This window comes from Amblyraja radiata, chromosome 1 (assembly GCF_010909765.2).
Source record: "Amblyraja radiata isolate CabotCenter1 chromosome 1, sAmbRad1.1.pri, whole genome shotgun sequence".
Classification (NCBI taxonomy): Eukaryota; Metazoa; Chordata; class Chondrichthyes; order Rajiformes; family Rajidae; genus Amblyraja; species Amblyraja radiata.
Window position 1 is genome coordinate 106,346,467 of NC_045956.1, and position 25,475 is coordinate 106,371,941.

General features: G+C 41.7%; 1 protein-coding gene across 1 annotated transcript in view; it reads left to right on the forward strand.

Annotated features, from left to right (window-relative positions):
- gabrb1 (gamma-aminobutyric acid type A receptor subunit beta1) overlaps positions 1-25,475 on the forward strand; it is a 288,316-nt gene that overhangs the window by 149,326 nt on the left and 113,515 nt on the right. The window contains exon 4 of the mRNA XM_033028072.1: positions 2,492-2,712. Within this exon, the coding sequence (XP_032883963.1) occupies positions 2,492-2,712 (221 nt within the window). The remainder of the gene's footprint in view (positions 1-2,491; positions 2,713-25,475) is intronic.

The window sequence follows — 25,475 nt, forward strand, 5'->3', positions numbered from 1 at the left end:
CAAGACTAAGAAGTTGGTGGTGGACTTTAAGAGGAGAGGAACACCCCTGTCCCCTGTCTCCATCAATGGTGTGGATGTGCAGTTTGCCAGGGAGTAAAAATACATTGGAGTTTACCTGGACAGTAAACTGGACTGGTCCAGGAACACTGAGGCCCTGTACAAGAGGGGACAGAGCCGGCTGTACATTTTGAGAAGGCACCGCTCCTTCAATGTCTGCAGTAAGATGCTGCAAATGTTCTACCAATCGGTGGTATCCAGTGCCGTTTTCTTCGCTGCCGTGTGCTGGGGCAGCTGGACGAAGGCTGCGGGTGCCAAGCTCATCAGGAAGGCTGGCTCCGTACTGGGGGCGGAGTTAGATTCATGGGAGGTGGTCTTGGAGGGGAGGATGATCCTCAAACGGCGGAGCATCCTGGACAATACAGCTCACCCCCTCCATGACACACTGGTCAACCTGAGGAGTGACTTCAGCAACAGACTGGTTCCACCAAGATGCAGTACAGAACGCTGCAGTAGATCCTTCTTCCCTGTGACTATCCTATTTACAACTCCTCCCCCTTTTGTCATGGTGTAGACTGAGACTGATTACCCTAACCCCCCCCCCCCCCCCATTTTGCACATCCCTCAAGCCTTCCCACTCATCACTTTAATTTCATGTTTCATGTATTTTGTTTTTTATGTATATTGTGGCAGATCAATTTCCCTCCTGGGATAAATAAAGTTCTAGTGTCTTGTATCATATCGTATAAGATTGTTCAGTACAAGATTTCAATTATTCATCAATGTAGTGTCACATAACAACATTAACAAAGGAGAGATACAAAAAGCTGGAGTAACCCTGCGAGTCAGGCAGCACCTCTGGGGAAAAGGAATAGGTGACGTTTCGGGTCAAGACCAGTTTCGTGTCTAAAGAAGGGCCTCGACCTGAAACATCACCTATCCCTTTTCTCCACAGAGGCTGCCTGATCCGCCAGCCTGTATCCAAAGGTTCTTGCTAAATGGACACTAACCACCTTTCCACATGGTACAACTCCAGATCATTATCAGTGTACAATAATGATCATTAATGATGTAAACAACTCTATAAAGGACATTTTCCAATCTTGGCTTTTAAATGTTAATAAGCATGGAGGTGGAACATTTCTTTGGAATTTTATCTGCAATATCTAGTAAGATTTCGTTTAGTTTAGTTTAGTTTAGTTTAGAGATGCAACGTGAATACATGCCCTTTGGCCCACCGAGTCCGCACCAACCAGTGATCCCCGCATATTAACACAAGCCTACACACACTAGGGACAATTTATACATACCAAGTATATAAACCCAAGCCAATTAACCTACAGATCTGTTTGTCTTTGGAGTGTGGGAGAAAACCAAAGATTTGGTAGAAAACTCACGCGGTCACAGGGAGAACGTACAAACTCCGTACAGAGAGCACCCATAGTCGGGATTGAACCGGGTCTCCGATGCTGCAAGGCAGCAACTCTACCGCTGCACCGTGCCACTCATTTCTTATTAAAGTTGCTGCACCATTTGTCTCTTTCAAAAGCATCATTCTATGATATACCAAAGCTTTGTACCCACTTCCCACACTTGCAATTACTGTCATTTTGAAGGTGAAACGGACTTAACTAAGAGAGTGAGTTTATATGTTCCTGAACATTCTGCACATTCTCAACTCTATTTGGAAAGTTATAATTGCTCTGGCATTAAGAAGTAAGAAGGGAGCTATTGAGAATATATTATAAAGCTGAATACTGATAAGAGGGGAATGAAAGATAAATGTAGTAAATTTAAACAAAAAGGATAGAGGAACAAACCTGCGATAGTAAGTGACTTTAATTCCTTTTTCCCCCCTTTGTCTTACTTCTGAACGGATTTCACCATGAACACTCGTTGGCATTTGATATCGTTACTATGCAGCCTTCTCTCCATAGCTAGTGAGCTACTGAATCCATTGATCCTGGATCTGCATTGACGAGCCTCTCAGATGTCAAGCCAGGACCAATGCATGATTTTGCCCTCATTAGCCTTGAAACTTTATGAGGAACTTGATCGGTGATGCATGAAATGACAACAAAGATAACAACTCCTCTGGGACCAAAGAACAAAATTCATCCCATTATGTTCCTTGACAAGATAGCTTCTTACAGATCCCTAGGTACATTTGCTCCACCATGCATTATGAATGAAACGAATATTCAAATACACACTACGTTTTAATTTAAAATGTGAAAAGGCGTTTTAGAAGAACAAGAGGTCTGTGAGCAGCTTGTTACATCCTAGTGATACAGAAGCAGTGAATGTTGCTGGAGTGACCCCTGGCTGCTTACTATTCCACCAGGAGTAATATTAAATTGACCTTTATGGGTAGTTTTTTATTCTCTAAGTGCACACTGTAAATGTCAGGTCATGATGAGAGAGGTGAGAGATGAAAAAAACCCTACCTCTTTAAGAGTTAAATAACACAATGTCCTTTTTGTTTTCTTCACAGGATTACACTCTGACAATGTACTTCCAGCAGTCGTGGAGAGATAAGCGGCTATCTTACTCTGGAATACCTCTGAACCTCACCTTAGACAACAGGGTGGCTGATCAGCTTTGGGTTCCCGACACCTATTTCATTAATGACAAGAAATCATTTGTGCACGGCGTGACAGTGAAGAACCGTATGATTCGCCTCCACCCAGACGGCACAGTCCTCTACAGCTTGAGGTTTGTATGAACCATACATAACGCACATCGCAAACAAGGGCTGAGAGACGAAGTTACGTATATTAATGCATTATATTAACGCGGCCAGATGTTTTTAATAACTTTAGATTATCTTTCTACATCTGCATTGACTGATTCCGATTTTATGGGTCATTTCCCCTTCAAGCACTGTTTGAAGGAGAACACAAATGCCCACTCGCAAACGTGTTAAATCCATTCATTAGCTGCCTTTGGAATCAGATCAGTAGGCAAGTCACAGTTAGCCCAGTCTCTAATCTCGGGAAAGCATTTATGTCCATTGACGGCACAGCTCTGATGGGTGTGTGAGTCAAGGACGACCCAACCCCAGCCTCATTATGTTCAATTTTAATACATTATTATAAAAGTACAACACAAGAACAGATCCTTCGGCCCACAATTGTTACTGCACTGTTATAAACAACCCTATTATTTTATTTCCTTTCTTAAAACTGGGTGTCTATAATTTTGACCAATTTGCAAAATGACATGGGAAGTGTATGTATGCGTGAGGTGCATATAGATATTTATACAAGCCATTAGCGATGCTTGAATCATGTGATGACCCTGTTGCAGATATTCTAGAGAGTGTAGTTATTTAGCTAGATACATGAGTGGAGAACAGTGATCCAAATCTGGAGCGACAAGAGGCTGCAGATCCTGAAATCTTGAGCAAATAAACAAAATGCTGAAGGAAATCAGCTGGTCAGACAGAATTTGTGGAATGAAGTGGATAGGTGTTCCAGTTTGAACCTTTTTTCATACTGATGAGAAATATTTATCTACATAAACTGGGTTACAACAGCAATGATCAACAATATATCATGAAAATTACCAAAATAATTTTCCTTTAATTTTAGAAACTACATCCTCTCAATAAATGAAGAAAAGTCCCGACGCAAAACATTGCCTGTCCCTTTCCCTCCACAGATGCTGCCTGACCCATTTAGTTCCTCCAGCACTTTGTTTTGATTCAACTCTCCTCGTTTCACAGAATGGAGTCACTTCTGTTTGATGAGGCATCCACGATCCCACCTGATCTCTTGGCCGCAGGCTAAATATTCAATTGTTTTCAGCTGCTCTTCTGGCCTCCGTCAGGGTGTCCTAGAGTGGTGCTGAATTGTTTAGCAAGCTGAAATAAAGATATTGTTCACCTTTCTTCCTAGGTGTAATGTATATCTCGACCATGGAATAAAAAAGGCTGTAACATAGGATTCAGAATTATTGAGAGGATATGGCTTCTAAAATTGTCAACGTTATTTCCGAAGAAGCTTCCTTTTCATGATTTATCACTGAGCATTGCTTTCCAGCCCAGTTTAAGTAGATTGATTTTGCTCAGTGTTTCCTGCTATACATAACCGTGCAAAAAGATTGAGTTACTCCAGCATTTTGTGTCTACCTTCGATTTAAACCAGCATCTGCTGTTCTTTCATACAAACTGCGCAAAAAGATGTGGGTTTCAGGAAAATAACTCAGTCACATTATAAAACTCTTTGAAAGCCTAAAAGCTTCAAATCTCAAAGGTTAATCTTAATAAATGAACCAGGCATTGATGAAGACTGGAGAGATCTTCATGACTGAGCGCCACTCTGAGATTAGTTGGCGATTGTAGCAAGTAGGTTACATTTACATCTGAATTCAATTCAAGCTTTAGTCAAATCATGACGGTGAAGATATGGGGAGATATTAATGACTAATACGATCTAGGGGTTTTCATTTCGAGACTTTTCCTTTTCAGGCTACAACTATTTTAATCACCATGTAAAAACAGGGAAAAGCAGATAAGGCTAATACACAAAGTGTCGGAGTATCTCAGCGGGTCATGCAGCATATCTGGAGAACATGTATAGGTGAAGGTTCGGGTCATACCCCACCCCCCTCCCTCCCTCCAAATCAATGTGAAGAATGGTCTTGACCGGAAACATCCCCTATCCATGTTCTCCCAAAGATGCTGCCTGACACGCTGAATTCCTCCAGCACTTTGTGTCCTTTCTTGAATTTTAATCTTTCCACGGAATGGGTGCAAGGTGATTTATGGCCCATGAAGATGGGGAGTCCTTTGATCACCCACTTGCCTGAGTAAGTAGTCCTTGGTTCAGGCAATTGAATAATAGGAAGTGGGAAGGAGCATCTAAACCTTCCCTCAAGGTCATAATTAATTTAATAGATTGGCTGCCCCATTTCCTCTGATTAGCTCATCCATATATTCAGACATTCTGGTTTAAAAAAAGGTTATGGTTATTTGAGAAACTGAATTCAATCGTTACAAACTGATTTAAGACATTTTGATGCTGCAGTTTTCATGCATATCAACTCTTAATTATCCATTGCTATAAGTCTTTTGAGGCTTTGTGGAATTTATTGTCCAGTAATAAAAAAAATTCTAAACAATTTTAATCAATTCATCGTTGACCTGTAACGTTGAATCCCATGGTAAGAAACAAATATCAATAAGGTGATTCCTTTAGAAAAACAGCAACATTTTTGGTTGTGAAAGAATAATTTTATTTAAGCAATAATCAGGGGCACTCATTCATTTCAAAGCGATAAATCTGCACCATTTCCAAACTTGTGAATGTGTACAATGTCAAGCCCCAATAACAATAATTCTCCTTGTCAGAATGATTAGTTACAGCTTCAAAGTAGCTGTGCTCTTCGGGCAGAAAGGCAATAATAATTTCATTTATTACAGCCTGGAATAACCATTTTCCTACTGTAAGAACTTATTGGTGGAGAGCTGCCAACATGACAACATGAACAAATTATAACATCAGTTTAATGAGGGCCTTCACTTCTTCCAATGACTGCTGGCTCTTCCCTTCCCTCATATTGCATCCCAACTGCATAGTGATGCAGCCGGTAGAGCTACTGTTTCACAGCACCAGAGACCCGCATCAGATCCTGACCTTGGGCATTCTCCATGAGAGCAGCTGGGTTTTCTCAAAGTGCTCTGGTTTCCTCCCACATCCGAAAGACATGCAGTTTGTAGGTTAAGTGGCCTCTACAAAATTGCACCAAGTGTGTAGGGAGTGCATGGGAAAGTGGAATAATTTTGAACTCCTGTGAACCAGTGATTGATGGTCAGCATGGACTCGGTGGGCCGAAGGGACTTTACCTCCAAACTAAATATTTGCTGTTTTTGTTTCAATTCCTGATGGATCTCCTTGGTGATGTAGTTGATTTATCTCTATGGAATTCACTGAAGGAGGTAACAAGATTATTCAAAATTCTTTTGGAAATCAATACCACATCTCTAGAGGATACCTCCTTAATTTTGACTCATTTGCATAAATATAGTGAATGTGCAATGATCAGTTGATATCTTAGTCTTAAATTGTGCTTGCAAGTATTTCAGTTCCTGGTCTTCTGACCAATCCCTTGTTCTTGAGCAAATGCTGTGTGCATGCAGCAACATTAGATGATCATCAATACCCCAGCAGTGCATCTTAAAATATTAAATGGGATTTCAAGTCAAACAACTAATTAAGTGTACGGCCTTTAGAAAATGATAAAGCCAATAGATTGTGTAGATGATTCATTTGGCTAAACATTGCAGTGGCTAGATGCTTACCATGTCAAGGTCTCTTTCTTTGACTCATTTTACACTTGTTTGTCATGCTGACAATGTGCACATATGCCTTCTCCACTCCAAAACAAACTTCCCTGTTTCTGACAGTCATTTAAATTTTGTCAGTGGAAACTTTTCCCCAGATTCACTATCCAGAAACCATGTGATCCATTCCTTTTTGCTTCATGGCCATATTCTGACAGGTGTCCTTTTATATTAATCATTTTTACTGCTTGTTCTACAAATGGGTGGATGTCTGCACCAGTGCAATCAGTTCAGTGCAATCAGTTCTCTACCCGACTCACATCAGAAGTAAATTTTGCAAGGCCTTGAATGTTCTCATATGCACTATATCCATTGCAGGGATTTCCATAATTGATACGATACGACACAATATAACTTTATTTACCCCATGAGGGAAATTGATCTGCCAACAGTCATAAAACACAAAATACATCAAACATGAAATTAACGTGACGAGTGGAAAGGATTGGGGAGGGGAGGGGAGGGGGAGTCAGTCTACCCCACGACAGAAGGGGGAGGAGTTGTACAGTTTGATAGCCACAGGGAAAAAGGATCTCCTGTGGTGTTCTGTCCTGCATCTTGGTGGAACCAGTCTGTTGCTGGAGGTACTCCTCAGGTTGACCAGTGTGTTATGGAGTCGATAAGCTGTATTGTCCAGGAAGCTCTGCAGTTTGAGGAGCTTCCTCCCCTCCACGACCACCTCCCATGAATCCAACTCCACCCCCAGGATGGAGCCAGCATTCCTGATGAGATTGTTAATCCTGTACAATCAGGAGAGGCCTTGCAAGCAGTTAGCGCATATGCATTTCACCTGGAATTTGGAATGAGATGAAAGTTGAACATTGTTCATCTAATCCTGTTTGAATATATTTTAGTGTTGTCCATTGCCGTGACCTACATGAATAGCCTGACTCCAATGTATTACTTCATGGTCGATCAGTAATCATACACAAACTCTCTATTTGCAATCATGTGTCCATCAAGCTTTTAACCTAAAGCAAACTTTAGTGTTTTCCTTGATTGTTAATTTGAAACGAATGGGTTTTTAAATATCAACATTACTCTTTTCATTCAAGGCCAGTGGCATCCCTCAGTAGTGCCAAAGGCAGACGCGGTTTATATGCAACATTATTCATGTAAACAACAGAATCATGTTCGAGTATACTTGAAATTAAGAAGTCAAATACAATGCAGATCATAAACAGAAATTGGATATATTGCCTTTGCCTCCAGATTCCATTTAAATTTAAATAAGAGTACTCTTCAATACAAGTATTAAACTAAGCTCAGTTAAATTCAATTCAATGACAGGGAAGTACTAATCAGCATCTCCCTCAACATCTTCAGCAACATTGTTATTATCATCATCTGATGGAACTTCATTGCTATTTCATTTCAAATTATTTTAATTGTGTATTTAATAGATCGGACGTTAACCAGATCAGGCCAGATTTAATGCATAATCAGTATTATAAAGCCTTCAAAAACACATTAGATGGATGTGAGCATCCTAATGAGCAGTTATTGTGTATCATATCTATCCATTATCGATTGTAATTTAAAAATGTAATTGCAAGAAACAATGTAGAGATTGAAATTTTGACAAAATTCAGACCCATTAATTTGCTAACACTCATTCCTAAATGGGACACGTTACTCTGTTCAAAATCCTGCTTCATCCAGTGATCCGTCTTGTGATGTACCATGACATCTCTCATTCAGGTATATCTGTATATTGTGGTGTATTCAACAGTGCACTAGATGTTCATAGCAGTGACTAGTGGGGTGCCGCAAGGCTCGGTGATGGGACCCCAGTTATTTAAAATATATATTAATGATTTAGACAAGGGGATTCAATGTAACATTTCCAAGTTTGCAGATGATACAAATCTGGATGGCAGTGTGAGCTGCGAGGAGGATGTTATGAGGCTACAGGGTGACGTGGACAGGTTGGGTGAGTGGGCAGAAGCATGGCAGATGCAGTATAACGTGCATAAATATGAGGTTATCCACTTTGGTGGCAAGACAGTGAGACAGATTTTTATCTGAATGGTGTCAGATTTGGAAAAAAGGAGGTGCAATGAGACCTGGGTGTCCTTGTACATCAGAGTCTGAAAGTAAGCATGCAGGTACAGCAGGCAGTGAAGAAAACTAATGGCATGTTGACCTTCATTGTGAGAGGATTTGAGTTTACGAGCAAGGAGGTCCTGCCGCTGTTGTACAGGGCCCTGGTGAGACCACACCTGGAGTATTGTGTGCAATTGTGGTCTCCTAATTTGAGGAAGGACATTATTGCTATAGAGGGAGTGCAGCGTAGATTCGCCAGGTTAATTCCCGGGATGGCGGGGCTGACCTATGATGAAAGAATGGGTCCACTGGGCTCGTATTCACTAGAATTTAGAAAGATAAGATGAGATCTTATAGAAACATATACAATTCTTAAAGGATTGGACAGGCTAGATGCAGGAAACATGTTCCCGATATTGGGGGAGTCCAGAACCAGGGGTCACAGTTTAAAAATAAGGGGTAGGCCATTAGAAATGAGATGAGGAAAAACTTTTTCACTCAGAGAGTTGTGAATCTGTGGAATTCTCTGCCACAGAAGGCAGTGCAGGCCAATTCACTGGATGTTTTCAAGAGAGAGTTAGATTTAGCTCTTAGGGCTAAAGGCTCAAGTGATATGGGGGAAAAGCAGGAACGGGGTACTGATTGTGGATGATCAGCCATGATTATATTGAATGGCGGTGCTTGGTTGAAGGGCTGAATGGCCTACATCCGAACCTAGTATCTATGTTTCTATGCATACATTAATTTTGATTATGGTCATGGTGCTGCAATGATCACAGGACTATAAGACCATGAGAACTGGGAGCAGAAATAGATCAGACACAACCTTAAGGCCTATAGAGGGAACCTTGTACGTTTTCATGTGTAGGAAACAACTGCAGATGCTGGTTTAAACCGAAGATAGACATAAAAAGCTGGAGTAATTCATCGAGATAGGCAGCATCTCTGGAGAGAAGGAATAGGGACTTCTTCAGTCTGAAGAAGGGTCTCGACCCGAAACGTCACCCGTTCCTTCTCTCCAGAGATGCTGCCTATCCCGCTGAGTTACTCCAGATTTTTGTGACTATCTTGTATGTTTTCACTCTTGAAATGATCCCATCTATGATTAAGGTCAGTGTCGGGGCTGCAGTTGGGGTAAGGGAGAGCGAACGGATGACTATTCACTGAAATTCATGGCAAGGGGTTATGGAGGCAAGAACTAGAGTTTAGGAAGGGGCTCTGCAAATAATTTCAGAGGTTGGGATCGGTGAGAGCTCTGTAAGGAATATTGGGAACAGCGACAGGGAGAGAGAACTAAAACGTGAGAAGGCACAAGTAATTGGGTGGTAGTTACGCAAATGGCAAATGGGGTCGGTGTACAAGGCATCTATCTTTAGCCTTGAGCAAATTGTGAGGGGTTGGTGCATGTCAAGTCAAGAGTCAAGAATGTTGTATTGTCATATGACCCAGATAGGACAATGAAATTCTTGCTGGCTGCAGCACAACAGAATATGTAAACATAGTATATAACGGGAGAAAGAAAGTTCAGTGTGTATATATACACATGCACACGTACTCAATAAACAAACAAATATAGTGCAATAATAATAATAGTCTGTTGTAGTTCAGAGCTCATTTGTTGCTGTGTTTAATAGCCTGATGGCTGTAGGGAAGAAGCTGTTCCTGAACCTGGACGTTACAGTTTTCAGGCTCTTGTACCTTCTTCCCGATGGCAATGGTGAAATGAGTGTGTGGCCAGGATGGTGTGGGTCTTTGATGATGTTGGCTGCCTTTTTGAGGCAGCGACTTTGATAGATCTCTTCGATGGTCGGGAGGTCAGAGCCAGTGATGGACTGGGCAGTGTTCACTACTTTTTGCAGTCTTTTCCGCTCCTGGAATGTTCAAGTTGCTGAACCAGGCCACAATGCAACCAGTCAGTGTGCTCTCTACTGTGCACCTATAGAAGTTCAAGAGAAATATCTTTATATACAGAATCTCTGTAATCTATTCCAGAAAAAGTTGATTTTCAGACACATAGCATCCAAAAGAACGGTACTACATATAAATTTCTAAAGAAACAGGTTTTTATTATTTTATTTTACTGTAAACTCCAATAGATATCGAAGAATAAATAAGCAGCAGCAAAATGCTCTGTGTACTCTTAACTTTGTACTCCCAAAGGGGATGGGCATTTAAGTACCACCGTGTTTTAAAGCCATACAGAGTGAACCAGCGTGGACTTGGTGGGCTGAAGGGACTGTTTCCATGCTGTATCTCCAAAGTAAACTAAACTCAAGCTAGATCGGAAAACATTCTCAGCATTGACATTTCAAATCACAGCTTAATGTTGGAAGGATATGATGATTACATTGGCATTACAGGATACATTCTCACACTTGCATCAGACCAGATGTCAATCTGAAATAAAAACAGAAACTGTTTGAAACACTTTGCACATCAAGAAGCATCGGTGGGAAAAGAAACAGAATTAACTCTTCAGGCCAAGGGCACCCTTCATATGTCTTTCCAGCGCATGCAATGTTTTAATTTTAATTTTAATTTTGAAATTCAAATTGGTCTGTTGCAAGCCTGGAACAGTCCAACATATCCTAAGACATCAACTTGATAATGAATTAGATAGGGTGGTGCAAATCAGTGTGCTTGTTAGCAGGCCATATCGATCTTGGCAGTCCAGACCTAAACCTAAACCAGATGGTGCCACTGTGTGTTGATAACAAAGTCACACTAAACCAAGCTATAGACTGTGTGCAATGTCTGCTACTCACTCAACAAGAATTGTTGGCATAAGGCAAGGAATGCATCATGGCTTATGTAACCAAGATAACTCATTGATTGCCAAAAGTACAGAAGATCCTGGCAGAAGAGTTCAAGAGTTTAGAAGAGTACAATGCAAAATTGAAATAAAGGTATCATTGTAGCACAAAGTTGTGTGTTTTAGTTTGAAGGTTGTGGTCCGTAGCTGACAACCAGTGAAGGGAATAAGAGGCCATCACCAACACACACAAGCCTGAAAATATAGCAGAGCTGTGGTTGTTCCCAGGACTAATGTGTGATTGATTGCACATTATTGTTTCGCAATCTCGCTATGGTTCTCACAATACTCTGTCAGTTGTTGAAAAAGCATGTAGAATGAATGAGGCACAAGGAACTACACATGCTGGAATCTTGAATAAAACATATAGTGCCAGAGGAACGATAGTGCTGGTGGTACACAAAAAAGCTGGAGAAACTCAGCGGGTGCAGCAGCATCTATGGAGCGAAGGATCCGGAGAGAAGAGGAGAACTTCTTCAAGGTAGGCATACCTTGAAGAGATAACGCAGTGGAATATACAAAGTGTTTAAGAAGGAACTGCAGATGCTGGAACAGATAGTGCTGGTGGGTCAGCCAGCATCTTTGGAGAGAATAACAGGTGACTTTTCAGGTTGGAACCTAACAATCTGACAGGTGAATGCCTGAAAAGTCTACCATGCAGAGTTCTGGCAAAGCTATTGTGCATTTTTGAAATTGGAACTTGGATGCTTTGGTTTGTAACTTGAAACCAATGGCCTACATACAGCCAGTAACGAAAAGGGCGGGGCATCTCAGTGTGGTAAAGCATGAAAATGCAGCAGAGCTGGTGTTGATGTGATAAGTGAAATTCACCATGTTCATTGCAATACTGGGGACAAGTTGGGTTTGCATATGAAACATCAAGTAATGTGCGGGTGCAGTTATAAGCCATGCAACTGATGATGGATAAGGAGACCATTCTTTTTACTTCTCTTTTCAGAAGGAATACAATTATGCAGAAATCAGGAAGGAAGCTATTGGGAGTAGGAAATGGCATCCATTTATATTAGGTAGTCGCTTTACACTTGTAGCTATTACATTTGATGTGATATCCCATAATACACACTGTGGTACCATCAATAATGCAATGGTAAACTGCTATTATAATGTATTATAGTAATGCAATGAAACAATTGAGCAGAGGAATTACAAACAGGAGACAATTACGCTATTGCATGAGAACTCTCATATTGGAAGTAAAAATGTGTCAAAAGTTATGGGGAGAAGGCAGGAGAATGGGGTTGAGAAAGATAGTTCAGCAATGATTGAATGGCTGAGTAGACTTTATGGGCCAAATGGCCTAATTCTGCTCCTATAACTTATGAACTTATGAAAATGGGATCTACTCAATAAAGACTCAATGAGAACTTTCAAGTGACTGCATCTGAAATGGTAGTCAAGACCCAGAAAGAATCAGTGTTGAAAATGATCCATTATCAGACAATGAAATGATGGTTGGGTTTGGCCTATGTATTGTCGGGGTTGAAAAAGAATTCAGGGATGTAGGTGGAGGGCAAGTGAGTGGTGCTGTGAGGTAAGATCAGCTATTTACAATATACATTAATGATTTAGATGAAGGAATTAAAAGTAACATTAGCAACTTTGCAGATGACACAAAGCTGGGTGGCAGTGTGAACTGTGAGGAGGATGCTATGAGGATGCAAGGTGACGGACAGCTTGGGTGAGTGGGCAGATGCATGGCAGATGCAGTTTAATGTGGATAAATGTGAGGTTATTCAATTGGGTGGCAAGAACAGGAAGGCAGATTATTATCTGAATGGTGAATGGGAAAAGGGGAAGTACAAAGACATCTGGGTGTCCTTGTACATCAGTCACTGAAAGTAAGCATGCAGGTACAGCAGGCAGTGAAGAAAGCGAATGGCATGTTGGCCTTCATAACAAGAGGAGTTTAGTATAGGAGTAAAAATGTCTTTCTGCAGTTGTACAGGGCCCTGGTGAGATCACACCTGGAGTATTGTGTGCAGTTTTGGTCTCCTAATTTGAGGAAGGACATTCTTGCTATTGAGGGAGTGCAGCCAAGGTTCACAAAGTTAATTCCCGGGATGGCGGGACAGTCATATGTTGAAAGTATGGAGCGACTGGGCTTGTATACACTGGTTTTAGAAGGATGAGGAGGGATCTTATTGAAACATATAAAATTATAAAAGGACTGGACAAGCTAGATTGGACACACTAGAGACTGGAAACATGTTCCCAATGTTGGGGGAGTTCAGAACCAGGGGCCACAGTTTAAGAATAAGGGGCAGGCCATTTAGAACGGAGATGAGGGAAAACTTTTTAAACCAGAGAATTGTGAATCTGTAGAATTCTCTGGCTCAGAAGGCAGTGAATGCCAATTCTCTGGATGCTTTCAAGAGAGATAGAGCTCTTAAAGATAGCGGAGTCAAAAGATGTAGGGAGAAGGCAGAAACGGGGTACTGATTGTGGATGATCAGCCATGATCACAGTGAATGGCGGTGCTGGCTCGAAGGACCGAATGGCCTACTCCTGCACCTATTGTCTATTGTTTAGTCTATTGAATCTCAGTATTTTCTTGGGAACGTTCTCCCACATCGCTGTTAAGGAATTCCTGGATTAGACCCAGCAAAATGATATCTCTAAATTGACGGTGTGGACTCAGCAATGGTAATGCTATTGAATGTCAAGGGTAGGTGGTTTGTGAAATGTAATAGTATGAAATATATATTTGTTTCTTCCTATCATCTGGCTTCAAATGGAGCAGTTATAGATCAATCAGAATAGTGAAGGAAGCTCAAAAGAAATAAGTTTTATATGAATATTCAAAACTCAGCATGAAACATTACTTGGCCAATTACTTGCTGAAGAGGCTCTGCACAGTCCCATGAGGTGTAACCAGTGCAACTCTCAATCAAGAGATATTCATCAGCCTTTAACAACCAAATTTGGATTATAGATTTGAACAGAAGCTATTGGGTCAAAAACATCACTTTGGCAGCTTACAACCCAGCGGTATGAATATTGATTTCCCTAATTTCAAGTAACCCTTGCATTCCCTCTCTCTCCGTCCCTCCCTCACTCTACTCGTCTTGCTAGTTTCACTATTCGTATCCCTTCATTATCACCTCGTCCACATCCAACTGTGGGCCATTGTGGGCTCCACCTTTCCTGAGTTATCGTTGCTGGCTCCGAATTGTTCTGTACCTATTCATATCTCTAGTATCCCTCTCCCCTGACTCTCAGTCTGAGGAAGGGTCTCGACCCGAAACGTCACCTACTCCTTTTCTCCAGAGATGCAGCCTGACCCACTGAGTTACTCCAGCATTTTCTGTCTATCTTTGCTTTGGCATTATAGAGTCAGAGAATGATACAGCATGGAAATAGGCGCCTCGGCCCAACTTGCACACCGGCCAACATGTCCAAGCAAAACTAGTCGCACCTGCCTGCGTTTGGTCCATATCCCTCCAAACCTGTCCTATTCATGTACCTGTCTAACTGTTTCTTAAATGTTGGGATAGTCCCTGCCTCAACTACCGCATCTTGCAGCTTGTTCCATACGCCCACCACCCTTTGTGTGAAAATGTTACCCCTCAGGTTCCTATTAAATCTTTTCCCCTTCACCTTGAACCTATGTCCTCTGGTCCTCGATTCACCTCTTCTGGGCAAGAGACTCTGTGCATCTACCCGATCTATTCCTCTCATGATTTTATACACCTCAAAAAGATCACTCCTCATCCTCCTATGATCCAAGGAATAGAGTCCCAGCCCACTCAACCTCTCCCTATAGCACAGACCCTCTAGCCCAGGCAACATCCTTGTAAATCTTCTCTGTACCCTTTCCAGCTTGACAACATCTTTCCTATAACAAGGTGCCCAGAACTGAACACAATACTCTAAATGTGGCTTCACCAACATCTTATACAACTTCGCAATTTCTATACTGATGAAGGCCAATGTGCCAAACGCCTTTTTGACCACCCAATCTACCTATTAATCAGAAGGAACATAGTTTTGTTATCCTTGATCCTTTTGTGGGTCGACCTCATGCTAGTGGAGGTAGTAGATGCTTGTGGAACCAAAATGAACACAAAACGGCTTTTTTTTTTTGTAGATTGAACTCAACATTTGTTTAGGTCAAGAAATGTGAAGTGTTTGTGTAGATATGACAAAGAAACAAAGCCTTCTTTGACTTCAAATACAGAATAAAACTGTCCAAAAGTTGATTCAACATCAAAACCCATAAAAGATCAAGAACACTCCAAAAACAGTTACTTAACTAGATTTACAGTATGGAACAGAAGTTTTGACCCAACAAAGTACATGCCAGCCATACAGACACACAGGGAACTGCAAATGTTGGAATATTGCATTAAAAACAAAATGCTGGAGTAACTCAGCGGATCAGGCAGCGTCTCTGGAGGACATGGATAGAGCACGTTTTGGGTCAGGAACCTTCTTAGTCTGAAGAAGGGTCCGACCCGCTGCATTGTCTATCCATAGATGCTGCCTGACCCTCTGAGTTACTCCAACATTTTCTGTTCTAATATAAATAGCTAGCCTGAATAAGGAACATCATAGATCACCAGACACAGCTGGAAGCTGTTGCCTGCATGCCCACTTCATGCTTTTTCTTTAGCTGCACGGAGCTGTCCGACTGCATAAATTTAGGAAAAGGATGGTATGTGGCATCCGATTATTTGAAAATTACGAAACACTGATTCCACCAACTATGGACCATTGTGGGATGTTGCCGTCATGAAAGTTACTGTACGATTGCAAAATGGTGCCATTGTCAGATTGTTGGAGGTCATGGCAAATACCATCAAATGGTAGCACACCTGAAAAAACAGCTTCAAGATCCAGCAATAGTGAAGGATTATCAACTAATAATCAGGTCCCACATACATGTTTCTGCAGTGGTGTTATATTTCACATTGATGGATGATTAAGTGCTGCAACATGCAGGATAACAGATGGCTTACAGGTCAGGGCAGTAGTTCAGTTCAGTAATGACTACATAAACAAGGTGAGCCAAGGCTGACCAGTTTATAAATGTCAGGAGAACTAAGATTGAACTGTGGTTGTTGTTCAATTAAATTGACCCCGCCAGCAGTCATTTCCTTATTTTTAGAACAAAATGGATTTGCTTTAATGATTAAGGAACAAGGTATAGAAGAAGGGTTTCGGCCCGAAACGTTGCCTATTTCATTCGCTCCATAGATGCTGCTGCACCCGCTGAGTTTCTCCAGCTTTTTTGTGTACCTAAGGTATATATATATATATGTACATATATATACCTTGTCCTTTAATCCTTAATATAGATATACATATAAATATTAAGGAGATTGCAAACATTTTCTTAATATGTGTTTTTCTTGGTTTATTTATTCTGTGCACTGATCTCTCAGGTAATGCTGAACCCGTGGGCGGCACTGTGGCGCAGCGGTAGAGTTGTTGCCTTACAGCGCTTGCAGCGCCAGAGACCCGGGTTTGATCTTGACTACAAGTGCTGTCTGTACGGAGATGTACGTTCTCCCCGTGGGTTTTCTCCGAGATTTTCGGTTTCCTCCCACACTCAAAAGATGTAAGGGTTTGTAGATTAATTGGATTGGTACAAGTGTAAATGTTCCTTAGTGTGTGTAGGATAGTGTTAATGTGCGTGAATCGCTGGTCGGTGCGGTCTCGGAGGGCCAAAGGGCCTGTTTCCACACTGTATCTGTAAACTAATCTAAACTTTGCAAATGTATTATTATATCCCTTATAGACAAGCAGAGGATTCCAGGATATTACCCATTAGCATTGAAATATATGTGTGGGAGATACGATTGTAGCGAGCCTGGGGTTGATCAAAAGAGTTGGCCCAGTGGCACAGCTGGTAGAGCTGCTGCCTCACAATGCCAGAGAACCGGGTTCAATCCTGAACCAGGTGCTGTCGGTGTGGAGTTTGCAGGTTTCCCCTGAGACCAGGGGGGAAATTGCGTAGGGAGTGGATGCAAAAGTGGGATAACAGAACTACTGGGAATGGGTCAACCTGGACTACAGATGTTCCCATGCTGTATTTCTAAACTTAACAAAAAAAAATGTACAGAGGCCATTGCCATATGCCGGCACTGGAGCAATATAGCATCTGCTGGATGAACTCAGTGGGTCAAGTGGCATCTGCAGATGGAAGGAATAGTCGATGTTTTGGTTTGAAATCCTGCTGGGAGTGGGGGGGGGGGGGGGGGGGGGGTAGCCAATATAGCCAGAGGTGATTGTTGGACCAGGGAGAGCTGAAGGAGGACTGGCATATGGAGCCAGGTAGGTGAGGGGAAGGTGTGGAGTTCGGAGGCAGAGGTAGGTAGGTGATTAAAACAAAACAGAAGGCAGTTGGAGGAGAGGGAAGCGTGAAGATGGAGACAGCTGTTGGAAGGTGATAAGTAGGAACATGAAGACTGCCAGTGCTGGGATGTGATAAGTAAGGAAAGTGTCCATGTGGGAGAGATGAAAAGCAAAAGCAGATGTGGGAGCAGGGAAAGAGTGCAAGTGAAATGTGTGTGAAATAAGTGGGTGGAAAGAGGAGGGAGATGGGGATGAAAATGAGGGACGGCGTCTGGGAAAGGAGACAATAAATGGGAGAATCAGAGATGGGAAGGAGAGAGTAAGTTGGGCGAAAGGTGGGGGGAGAGGAGGGGGGGGGGGAATCAGACAGAAGGTATGAATTACCTGAACATGGAGAATTCAATGTTTACACCATTGGGTTGTAGATTACCCCAGACAGAATACGAGGTGTTGTTCCTTCAGTTTGCATTTGGCTGTGAAGAAAGCCATGGACAAACAGGTTGGTGTGGGAACGGGAGGGGAGTTGAAATGGCATGCAACTAGGAGCTCAGAATTATGGACAGTGCAGATGCTCTACAAATTGGTCATCTAGTCTAAGTCACTGGATGGTGGCAAGGGAGATGAGACAAGTTTATTATCGACACTATTGTCCCTTTTCTGCTGACATAATCAAATACATATAATCCTTGTGGACTTCAATCAATTTAGACACTAGAATAGCCTAAATACATTTGTAATAGACTTTTGAGCCTTTCCATTCAGATGTCTGCACCCTCCCTTTGCAAAGTAACCTTTTACTTACACCCAGACAGTGGAACAATCTGAAACATTTCTCCAACCAATGCATTACGATTGTTCAACTGAACGCACTCACCTGGTACATAATTTCTTGTAAATTCACCAGAAATATCTTACAAAACTAATCCGAGGCAAACATATGATGAACTGCAATCTCCAACCCACATCAGTGCATTCTCTATTGTGGCACGGGCTGTACAAATTAACTGGTATGGTCACAAGCAGTTAGTTGGGATCATTACCAGTTATAGGCATGATGGAAAGCAGTCTTAATATACATTCTGTTCGGCCACTTACAAAACGTGGAACGTGCATGCTCCTTGCTTCCATGAAAATTGCAGTCAGAGTCGTAAAGCACATTGCGCAGAATGGTGTCAGCTAATTTAAAAACCAACCTGATGAATGAATTGTTCAATCATCCACTGGGTTTTTCTTCGAGCCAGCATTCAATGTGATCATGGCTGATCATCCACAATCAGTAACCCGTTCCTGCCTTCTCCCCATATCCCTTGACTCCGCTATCTTTAAGAGCTCTGTCCAACTCTCTCTTAAATGCATCCAGAGAACCAGCCTCCCCTCTGAGGCAGAGAATTCCACAGACTCACAACTCTCTGTTTACAAATCTTTTCCTCGTCTCCATTCTAAATGGCTTACCCCTTATTCTTAAACTTTGGACCCTGGTTCTGGACTCCCCCGGCATCGGGAACATGTTTCCTGCCTTAATAATCTTATATGTTTCAATAAGATATCCTCTCATCCTTCTAAATTCCATAGTATACAAGCCCATCCGCTCCATTCTATCAACATATGACAATCCCTCCATCCCGGGAATTAACATGGTGAACCTACGCTGTACTCCCTCAATAGCAAGAATGTCCTTCCCTAAAATTGGGAGACTAAAACTGCACACAATAGTCTATACAACTGCAGAAGGACCTCTTTGCTCCTATACTCAACTCCTCTTGTTATGAAGGCCAACATGCCATTTGCTTTCTTCACTGCCAGCTGTACCTGCATGCTGACTTTCACTGACTGATGAACAAGGACCTTGAGATCCCGTCAGATTTGGCCCCATTTTCAAGTCCCAGTTGTTGTTAAGTGTTCCATTTCTTCTGTATGGTACAAACTGTATGGGATTACATGTTGATAAATGCACTGAAGCTTATTGCAGCCATTGCAAGGTCTCCATGGAGAAAGGCCACAGTTTAAAATCCTCCCATCACTGGAGCCTCCAGACTTGAGCACTGTGTGATAATCTCTCACGATGTTAGGCAGCTTGAGACTGAAAAACTGATTCCGTGTTGAGATAATGTAAATAATTGAATGGCTGCAGATGAACATCCTCAACTGTATAATTGCAGATAGAGTATATGTTGGGGAAAAAAGTTGAGTAGCAGACATTATAAATTTCACAACTGCGATTCCTATCAGAGGCACAATTTCATGGACCATGAAATGTTCAATAAGTATTCATGTATCTAGATCTCCATTAGTAGGCGTCAGTCCAGTAGAATTGCATTTCATAACTTCTATGATCTTTGGTCTCACTCTTTAATTGTCCTAATGTCATCGTTTTTTTAGGTTATTTTGTTCTGGTTCATTCTCTTTAACTGCACCTATTAACTAGTTGAAGAGACCAGGGACTGCAAATGCTGAATCCTGAAGCTAAAAACAAAATGCTGGATGGATGTACTCAGAGGGTCAAGCAGCAATTGTGGGGGTAAAATAACTGATGACGTTTCCGTTCAAGATCCTACATCAGGACTGACCCATTGAGTTAACGATGTTTAAGAAAGAACTGCAGATGCTGGAAAAATCGAAGGTAGACAAAAAGCTGGGGAAACTCAGCGAGTGATCTGTGGAGCGAAGGAATGGGTGACGTTTTGGGTCAAGAAACGTCACCCATTCCTTCGCTCCATAGATGCTGCCTCACCCGCTGAATTTCTCCAGCTTTTTGTCTACCATTAACTAACTCATTGACTGAATGAACATTATAATTTTAATGAACATTATAATAAACATATAACATTAACCAGCATTTGCAGTTCCTTGTTTCTACATTTTGACTGAATGAACTTGTTTATATCTTATCTCCATAAATCCATTGACTGAATTAACTCATTTGCATTTTATATCAATGACATTCTACATATACCTCAGTGATCCTTTAACCTGTTCACTGCCAAGTTTTTTTTTTCACTATTGCCATGACTGGACTATACTCGGGGGTGGCACTGAACAGGTTTATGGCAATGTGCATATTAAGGGTTTCTGCATTAGGCTATCACAAATTTAATGTACTGCTTTCAATCATACCAGAGGTGGAAAGGCAAAAATAATTTTAATTAAGTGCAATCCAACCCAGTTACTTGTTTTTCCTTAATCTATTTCTGGTTAACATCAATTCATTATGTAAGTTTCGTGATTGCAGCTGGATACCAGGTAAATTCATACGCCTATTTTAATAAGGAGATTTAATGTGCAACAATATTAAATTAGAGCTGCTTAATATTAACAATTGACATATAACTGGAAAATTATTTAAGTCAGTAATGTTGGAAGGCAGCAAATTTATTAAAGGCATGACTGGCAGAACAAGGTGATAACAAAATGATTTAGGCACTGCATTGATTATTGCATCAAAAATGTGCATTGGTGGTGGGTAACTGAGAAAGAAAATTTATACTCCATTCAGATGTTTATTCCACGATCACCCATTTCCCAACTGAGTGCAATGTCATTCATCGCACAGGATCAGTAATTCACTGATTTCACATCTCTAAAAATTCACAACCATTCCTTTAAGTTTCATAGAAATCTTTACATTTAGATTGAGAGAGTCCCTATGCATGGTCTCCTGCTTGTGTTTCTGAGCATCACGGATAAAAATTAGTTATTCAATTTGAGCAGCTTACAGTTTTACAAACATTAACAGTTAGAAACATGGAATATCAATAGATTTTAGATTAATTGCATTTTACTCCTCTTCTCATGCTTAAACTGGCACCAAACCAATTAGTGATGACATGCATCATCATAATTCATGGTGACAGTCTATTACTATGTACTTGCTAAATAATGTGCACTGAATAGTGAGGAAAATTATTACATTAACAGACAGGATGTGCAGTGAGATAGAATATCCTCCCATATGCATGCTGGCAGCTGCAACAGCATAACATTGATTTCCATGTGCACTTTGTTCCGCTCCTGACGTGCACTGGCAGAATCATTGCCCAAAATTATAAAGGGAAAACATAGTGGAAACATGATATAAAATGCAGGGCAGACACATTTCTGAAGTATTTAAAGTACTGAGTTCAGTAGCCTGGAATGCCTGGAGTCCAGTAGCACGGAAACCTGGAATGTGCTTGGTGCAGATGAGGTAGAAGATGAGATAGAAACATATAACTTATTAAAGGATTGGACAGACTAGATGCAGGAAAATTGTTCCTGATATTGGGGGAGTCCAGAAACAGGGGTCACAGTTTAAAAATAAGGGGTAGGCCATTTTGGACTGAGATGAGGAAAAACTTCTTCACCCAGAGAGTTGTGAGCCTGTGGAATTCTGTGCCACTGAAGGCAGTGGAGGCCAATTCACTGGATGTTTTCAAGAGAGGGTTAGATTTAGCTCTTAGGCTAAAGGAATCAAGGGATATAGGGAAAGAGCAAAACGGGGTACTGATTTTAGATGATCAGCCATGATCATATTGAATGGTGGTGCTGCCTTGAAGGACCGAATGGCCTACTCCTGCACCTATTTCTATGAGGTGTTTCAGCTTTACCTTATATTGAACTTAATGCATAATGAATAAAGACCAAGGACAGAGCCATAGCCCAGTTTATTCATCCACCCGATCCACATTTGGTTTCCAAGATTTAGAAAAGATCTTGTCATGTGTTGAGAATATGGCATGCTAAATTGAAAGAAGCACAAGCAAATTGCTGCTTCATCTGAGTAAGCGTGTTGTTAACCTGGACCACAGGGTGGAAGGAAAAAATGGACTAGGACTGTATTTCATGCAATTAGAACATAGAGCTTGGAACATAGAACAGTACACGAGTGGCTCGGTGGTGCAGCAGTAGAGTTGCTGCCTTACAGCACTTGCAGCGTCAGAGACCCGGGTTTGATCCCGATTATAGGTGCTGTCTGTACAGAGTTTGTACGTTCTCCCCGTGACTGCATGGGTTTTCTCCGAGATCATCGGTTTCCTCCCACACTCCAGACGTACAGGTTTTTGGTTAATTGGCTTGGTATAAGTGTAAATTGTCCCTAGTGTGTGCGTATGATAATGTTAATGTGCGGGAATCGCTGATTGGTGCGGACTCGGAGGGACAAAGGGCCTGTTTCCGCGCTGTATCTGTAAACTAAACTAAACTAGTACAGCACATGAACAGGCCCTGGGACCCACAAAGTGTGTCATATACATGATGCCATTAAACTAATCTCCTGTGCCTGGACCTGATCCATATCCCTCTATTTCCTGCATATCCATGTGCATATCTAAAAGTCTCTTACTCACCACAATCGTATCTTCCTCCAGAACCAATCTTGGCGCGTTCCTGGCACTCACCACACAGTACAAAAAACCTGTCTTGCATATCTCCTTTAAACCTTTCCCTTCTTGCCTTAAAACCACTTTGATTAGTACAGGTGTCAGAGGTTATGAGGAGAAGGAAGGAAAATAGGGTTAGGAGCGAGAGATAGATCAGCCATGATTGAATGGCGTTGTAGACTTGATGGGCCAAATAGCCTAATTCTACTCCTATTCCTTGTGACCTTATGGCCATGTCCTCTAGTCATTGACATTTCCATGGGAGAAAAGTTCTGACTTTCTATTCATTCTGTGCCTCATAATTTTAAATACTTCTCCCATGTAGAGGGGGAGGAAGTTGCAGGGGAAGGTTCTCTAGTAAGAGGAGTGAGCAATGGTGCAAATGGGGAATTGAATCCGTGTCCTGGAGGGAATGTCACATCAGAATCTTGAAAGGAGTGAAGAGGGCAAGCTGGTGATTTCCCCAAGTTCTCCGACTGTTGGAATGACGGAGGATCCACATTGAATGTGGAGGCTGGTGTTTTGGATGGCATGGACAAGGCAGTGAAGAGAAACAGAAGTGAATAAAAATGAAAGGCCGCAGACGTAGATTATGTCCCATTTGGTGGAGGGGAATACTCAGCTGAGGTGAAAGAAAAATGCATCAGAAGTTCTCGTATGCAAGTTGACATCGTCAGAACAGGTGCAACAAAAATGGTAAAGCATGAGATGGTATGTAATGGTACATTATTAGTCACATGTACCGAGGTACAGTGAAATTCATTTTTGTATACAGTTTGGTGCGTATCATAACAGTACCTAAACACTTAGATACATATTAGATAACCACCTCAGGTACAGTAGAAGTGTACAGCAGTAGTACACTGAGACAGTATACCGCCCGTTTGGTACCATTTTCAATTCCCAGTTGTTGTAAGTGCAGGGATCTTGATCTGACCATGAAGGTCTGTTGTCCTGGCGGCATTGGAAGGTTGGCCTGGCCAAGCATAGTCATGGTGTCCTCCAACAACATTTAGTCGTTCCATGCAGGAGGTGCGTAGCTGGTCGCCCATCAGGCGCAGTTGAATTCTGACCTGTCGGATAATTACCTCATCGGTGCCCATCTCGTGGTAGTAACTGTTGCCCTGGGCGATGAGTGATGGTGTCATGCTAGTGTCCAACATGGCCAACTGAATCCTCTGTGACTCACTGGGCATTGAACTGTTTTAAATGGAGTCCTTTCAACCAACTGAGTAGAAGAAACTATAGTCAACATTGCTGTGAGTGTATAAAGGCACCTGAAGGTCGATGCCCGGCAGCAAACCCATGACCTCACGGACATATGGTGGGTAGAAAGTGTGCAGAAAGTCAGCATCTCACTGGTTGCCATTGCATGCATGGTTTTTTTTGCATGCCAAGACCATCTGAAGTCGAAGCAATCTGACTGGGGTAACTCCCTGCTATCAGCTACAAGAAAGCTTATCTCCAGAATCTGCCTCAAGTGCCTCCACTTAATGACTAAAGAGCACATTCCTGAATCAGTGTGGATTCTCTTCATTCAGAAGCACAATGAACACAATCGTCACAGCAAGATGGCGGTAAAAGATGGCCAAAAGTGGTGCAAAAAAACTAGGCTTATGTAGAAATGGTAGTCAAGAGAAGGAGAAATAGGTTTTATGGGGAAAGGATAAGGAAAGTGAAAGGTTCAGCTTGCGGATTTTTGTGAGAAGGCAGAAGCAGTTTGAGCTTATTAAGGAGACCGTGAATTGGAGACTGTGAAGGAAGATCTGGAAAGGAAATTACAGAATGAGTCAACACCACACTTTTTTTCTACTTCTCGAGTGCTAGGTGCTGGCAGAAAAACAAGTGTAAAAACATGCTAATATATCTACGTGATGAAACTGTCTCCATGGCAACAGCAAGGAATGGTGCCACTTGTTCTTCAATCTTAGAAAATAACCTTTAACTGGAATCCATAACTGCTTGCGAAGGACATAAGGCATGTTACCCAATAACTTTGAGTCAGAGCCAAAGTAATCATGACTCAAAATGCACAAGGCTGACAAACATCACCTGGGAGAGTTTCACGTGGATCTTAATGATCTTAAAGCAAGGATAAAAGTCAGACATTGAAACTAGGAACTATCACCTCCTGAATTTAAATTGTGAATCATATAAAAAATATGCCAGACTGGAAGCTTTTGTAACAATCATGTCATGCGGTGCATTGTAACAGTCTCTGTCGATCTAGACTAACTCAAGTATTGAAGCCCAAATATCACCAGGCCTTCCCAGAAGATATAATGGACCCTGGCTTTATTATAAAACTGGAATCTTGTTGCGTCTCAACATCACTGGGTTTTGCCTCAGCACAATGCATGGGATCCCTCAGGAAAATATACCTAATGTCAACATTTATCATCTGCCTCAGGGATATCCTATAAATAATTTACTCAGAGAGTGGTAGCGGTGTGGAATGAGCTTCCAGTGGAAGTGGTGGCGGCAGGTTCGTTGGTATCATTTAAAAATAAATTGGATAGGCATATGGATGAGAAGGGAATGGAGGGTTATGGTATGAGTGCAGGCAGGTGGGACTAAGGGAAAAAAGTTGTTCGGCACGGAC